The sequence below is a fragment of the Echinops telfairi genome, unplaced genomic scaffold (assembly GCF_000313985.2).
Source record: "Echinops telfairi isolate 266 unplaced genomic scaffold, ASM31398v2 ScPeMD7_5;HRSCAF=22, whole genome shotgun sequence".
Lineage (NCBI taxonomy): Eukaryota > Metazoa > Chordata > Mammalia > Afrosoricida > Tenrecidae > Echinops > Echinops telfairi.
The window spans coordinates 14603449-14606260 of NW_022103901.1; the positions used below are offsets into that span (position 1 = coordinate 14603449).

Genomic DNA, 2812 nt, shown 5'->3' on the forward strand with positions numbered 1-2812 from the left:
CGGGGGTTGGCGCGCCACAGCCGCCTCGCGCCCGCACTCACCGTTTGAGGCCATGTCCGCGCACGCGCGCACAAGCCGACAAGCAACAAGATTCCAACTCCGCGAAGCGCCGACGCCTCGAGGACTGAGCGACCCCGCCTCCTGCGCCGCGGCTTATGTACGCCTCCCCCGCCTACGTACGCCAATGGGACGTACCAAATCCGGACGACGGCCGGGGGAGGCCGGCCGGGGCTCACGCCGCGCCCCGAGGACTGCGAACGGGACGACCCGCCGCCAAGGAGCCTCCTAACCAAGAGTCTTGACCGTCATCATGTAGCTCGTCTTATTTACCTGTAAAGATGTGTCGTTCTCGCTGCAGGGCTGGCCGATGAGTATCCTCCACCCCCGGAGTGGCATAGTGGTATCGTCTGATGCCCCGCTGGGGGCGGGGCGTAGGGCCGCGGCGACTAGCGACGCAACTGTAGTTGCCGGGAGCCCGCTGGGCGGGAACTGAAATCCTTGGCGCTACCCCCTCTCGCGGGGCCCCACTTTCACTCGAGCCCGGGAGCGCCCGCCTTCCGCTGCGCGCGTCACGCCCCGCCTGCCGCGGCCAAGTTCCGCACGCTGCACCCGCCCTGGCTCCACAGGGCCTTTCCCGGCCCCGCGTCTCCGTTTCCACTTAATTTGTCATGGCTGCCTGCCTGCCCGGCCCGGCCCCGGCCCCTGGAGGGTCAGTCGATTGTGACCTTTCACGTGAAAGCGGGGAACTCCGCCCGGACGCTTCTCACCCCAGCGTGGGACTGGGGAGCCCAGGCCGCCGTGGAGCTCAGCCTGGGGATCCGACGAGGGGTGCCCCACCTTCTTGCTGAAAAGTAGCTGCCTCGGACGAGGGGGCTACACAGTTTGAGAGGGGAATCCCATTCTTCCCGTGGTCCTGAAACCTTGTCAAGGGACCAGTTTCAGAGCCCCCCCCGTAATAAGTGAGATTTGTTACGAGGCTTTAAGTGATTCCAAAACGCAGACTAATTGCACGGCTTTCCCGTCACGACCTCGTAAAGGGAAGGTACCCACATTTCGTGGGTCAGAAAAGGGATACGGGGGGAGAGGGGGTTATAGTTTAGGTGTCTAGCGCAGCTAAAGGCCCAGAGTGTGATTCGAACCCAGGTCTGGTGACTGCAAAGCACATGCCTTTCATCTCCTGGTTAGGTGTCCACTTTCCCGCGTTCAGATGCCTCTTCACTTCCCGTTCGAGCAAGGTCAAAAAAAAGAGGAAAAACTCAATTTACCCCTCCACTTGCCTTCTATAATTAGCCTTGCTTGGAGAAGGGAGCTTAAAACTAGAATAAAACAAGATTATTCCTGGTAGATGCCAGGCAAAATTGCTCTTCACTTTCCTTGTATTGTCGTTTGGAACCATTTTCCTAAAGAAACCCTGAGGAGAATGATCCAGGTCTAGACAGACACTTCTATTAAAGTCCTGATTTGGGTTATGGGCCTTGAACACACACGTGCACATGTGTTGGAAGGATAATGAGACTGGGAAGCGAGGGCAAAGAGAAGTTATTCATTCACTCATTCGTTTATTCAAATATTTATTGAACACCTGTGTTCCAGGCAAGGAACCCTGGTGGCCACTGGTCTAGACAACACTGGCCGTCTTGGAAACCCACAGAGGCCGCTCTCCCCTGCCCTATGGGATGGTCAGGAGGCAGCATTGACCGGATGACAGTGAGTATGTGGATAAGAGTTAATGCTTTGATAAGGATTATCAAGTGTCAGACACTTCCGAGTATAACTTGCTTGAGGATAATGGAATTCTTTCCAATAAACCTCTGAGACGCATGTGAGGATTACATTTTCTTTTGTCTTCTGGGCAAAGAGCACAGACAGATTGAAAGCTGTGCCCAAGGCTACATGGAAAGTGGCACCACGAGGCCCCCAATCCAGGTAGCCTGGTCCGGAGTTCCCACTGTCCACGTCAGCGGTCATCATCTGAGCACCGCAGGGTTTGGGTCGAGCATGAGGTATAAACCAGGAGCACAGAAGATAAAACACACCGGGTCTTGAACCACAGGACCTTAGGTCAATGGGTAGGAGCAGCCTGGGACCCCCGACTCGGACTTGAGCCAAATGAGATATTTCCTAACACGGGATCAAGGGCTTTAGAACCCGGGTGGGAAGGAAGGCATTCATCGAGGGAACCAGCAACGGCTGCTGAGTTGATTCTAACGCCGTAACACCGGTGGGTGACTCCATGCATGTCAGAGTGGAGCAGCAGGGCCAGAGAGCTTCCCTGGCTGGTGTCTCAGAAGTGGATCGCCAAGCCTTTCTTCCAAGACACCCTGGGGTAGGCTTGCAACTCAGCCTGTTGTTGATTAGTCACCTGCTGGAGCCACCTGGGGATTCCAGGTGGACAACCCAAACAACACCATTGAAGCAATGCTGGGAAGACGAAAGAGCAAGTAGTAGTCTTAAAGCCAGGCGGCGATCGTTAGGGTTTGTCTCCCCTTGGCTGCAGCTGTAAAGAGGATATGGGGACAACGGTCCAGACGACATGGCTTTCCAGCCAGTCGCTGCCATTGCCGCTGTTCTGTGAACTTATTAGAGATGTTTCCCTTGGGCCCCAAAGTGCACTATGTCGTCTTCAGGTGCGAGGCATCCAGCAAACAATGGCAATGCCATTAGACCGGACCCTGAATTCCATGACAAATATTGCTCTGCTGTTTTAGCTAGTGTGGGTAGCCAGACTTTCTTTTTCTTAATTAATCCATTTATTTATTTATTTATTTATTTATTTATTTTTAGAGCGACTTTCTGTGTTGCTGTAGGGACC

At 54.8% G+C, this 2812-nt stretch overlaps 1 protein-coding gene across 1 annotated transcript in view; it reads right to left on the reverse strand.

Moving 5' to 3' along the window:
- FUS (FUS RNA binding protein) overlaps nt 1-115 on the reverse strand; it is a 10591-nt gene extending 10476 nt beyond the window's left edge. Inside the window, exon 1 of the mRNA XM_045284808.1 lies at nt 42-115. Coding sequence (XP_045140743.1) covers nt 42-54 — 13 coding nt within the window. The 5' untranslated portion in view covers nt 55-115. The remainder of the gene's footprint in view (nt 1-41) is intronic.
- Between the last annotated feature and the right edge of the window lie 2697 nt (nt 116-2812).